This window comes from Oncorhynchus clarkii, chromosome 12, assembly GCF_045791955.1.
Source record: "Oncorhynchus clarkii lewisi isolate Uvic-CL-2024 chromosome 12, UVic_Ocla_1.0, whole genome shotgun sequence".
Taxonomy (NCBI): domain Eukaryota; kingdom Metazoa; phylum Chordata; class Actinopteri; order Salmoniformes; family Salmonidae; genus Oncorhynchus; species Oncorhynchus clarkii.
Genome location: NC_092158.1, coordinates 28,961,734 through 28,964,110, shown reverse-complemented (window position 1 = coordinate 28,964,110; position 2,377 = coordinate 28,961,734). Strand labels below are relative to the sequence as shown.

At 38.8% G+C, this 2,377-nt stretch overlaps 1 protein-coding gene across 1 annotated transcript; it reads right to left on the bottom strand.

Annotated features, from left to right (window-relative positions):
• Window positions 1–519: 519 nt before the first annotated feature.
• LOC139422434 (odorant receptor 131-2-like) lies at window positions 520–1,452 on the bottom strand. Its single transcript, XM_071173612.1, has one exon. It carries the CDS (start codon window positions 1,450–1,452, stop codon window positions 520–522), a length of 933 nt encoding a protein of 310 aa, XP_071029713.1.
• Between the last annotated feature and the right edge of the window lie 925 nt (window positions 1,453–2,377).

Genomic DNA, 2,377 nt, shown 5'->3' with positions numbered 1-2,377 from the left:
AAAGCATTTTTGTGAAATAACATTTATTTGTTACAATTTCATTTAACTGCATAATTATGTAGTGTTCTATAATTGTGTTGATCAATTTCTAGTTTAGATTTGTGTGCATCTTATTACAGTCCATTGCATGTTTTGAGGGAGCTTTAAGATATATATATCTCAAACACAAGGTTAACTGTTACTTTAACTGTTACATTATACTGTCCAAACAATACATTTACAAATACATTTCTGACGTAGGTCGATTTTTTTACACAATGGTATCATCTTATTTAGTGACAGATTACAATTATTTTCCCTAAACTATTTAAGCTTAGCAACAGGTATCAAATTATATATGTACATCTTTATGATTTTGTTCTCAAGTTTGTAAAAAGAAAACATAAAATGATACATGACTGATTTCCAAATAAGTCCAACATAATCTTTCTGTTATTTCTTAGAAAACAATCACTCAAGATACAAGTGACTGAAAAGCAAATACAGTACATACACAGATCTCTGTATCTTTGCAGTACATCATGATACAATCACCACTGGCTTTACTGAGTTTCTGAAGCCGAAGGCAAAATAATATTTGAAGATGTGTTTGAATGTTGGGTCTCTCAGGCCGTATATGAGGGGACTCAGACACCTGGGGAAGATTATGAGGCCTACAAACAGAACATACTGAATATGCATCACTACCACAGAGTCCATATGCCAGTGAATCAGGGTGTTAATAGTGTTAAAGAGGGTGGAGGAGAGACACAGGCCCAGCTGAATCAGGTGTAGGAGCACTGTTTTGTGGGCCTTACTGGCTAAAGTCTTGTCAGAGGAAACAGACCTAGCTGTGACCAGGATGGCGATGTACGTGTAGATAATGATGACACCTACTGTCACGAAATTCAACGTGGTGAAAGCTATGTTTAACTCTATATAAATCTGTTGTGTGTATAGATTGTACCTGCTACAGAAAATCTGCATAGTAAAAGGTGTAGACTCAATTGTAACAAACACAAAGACTTCAATGAGAGAGTTTAAGGAGCCCAAGACCCACATCACAGCGATGGCCACATGTGTCCTCCTGCAGGTGGCAATCTGAGCGTGTCTCAGTGGGAAGCAGATGGCCACATACCTCTCTAGTGACATCACAGCCAGGTTGAAAGGGGAGATTATTGCAATGATTCCCGCAGAACAAGACATAACCATACAAACATAGCTAATCATCTTCAGTCTGGTCACAGCAAGCATATACATCACCATACTCATAGTAAGGTGGAGAGAATCAGAGAAAAGCAAATGGCCAAATAGAATATAGCGAGTGGTTTCCTGAAAGACAGGCTTACTCATCAAGGTGAACAGCATAACACCATTTACATAGAGGAAGAGAAGACATGGTGTCATGTACAGGACAGCCTTCACAGGTACCCCATACAGCCTCTGAAAGGTAGCTCCTGTTGTATTATACATGGTCTCAGAGTGATGTCATATCTGTAAAGAAATAACACAGGTTAAGTGTAATATAAGTCCATAAATGCATGAACTAAATTTGCAAACATAAATGTAGCCATACTCTTGATAGGAAACAAAACAGATCAAATCTAAACATACACTCAAGATGTAATCAACGCACATCATATTGTAAATGTATTCTTTTAGGATAAGTCTATATTGAGAGAAGAAATCCTAACAATGAGTCAGAGGGTCCCTGTGTTGGTGTTTCTTGGAGTGAGTGGAGTGAATGGTGGATTTGCCTGTCCTCGTCTTCATATAAAGTATTCACAGAAACATAACATAACACCATCACGTATCCATCTAGTTACCAATCACAAGACAACAAGGTGATCTGGTCTCTTGGCAACTGCACGTGAGGGTTACAGCACATTGTTCATTGTCAATATTGGATGTGCCCATAAATGTTGTGTGTTTTCCTCCTCCTTTTTTTTATCATTCCCTCATGCCGCAACAATTGGAAGAGCCTCCTAATTCATGTATCATTATCATGTACTTTTCATTTCGCCCAGCTTGACAAACTGGTAGCCTCCAAGTGAGATACCACTACAGCTCACATACCTCTCTCTTTGAATGACCATAGTCTGTTCTAAGTGTTACCACTTACAGTATATGTTTCTCAAACTAGACACTCTAATGTACTTGTCCTCTTGCTCAGTTGTGCACCGGGGCCTCCCACTACTCCTTCTATTCTGGTTAGAGCCAGTTTGCGCTGTTCTGTGAAGGGAGTAGTACACAGAGTTGTAGGGGATCTTAAGTTTCTTGGCAATTTCTCGCATGGAATAGCCGTCATTTCTCAGAACAAGAAAAGACTGACGAGTTTCAGAAGAAAGTACTTTTTGAGCCTGTAATCGAACCCAAAATGCTGATGCTCCAGATACTC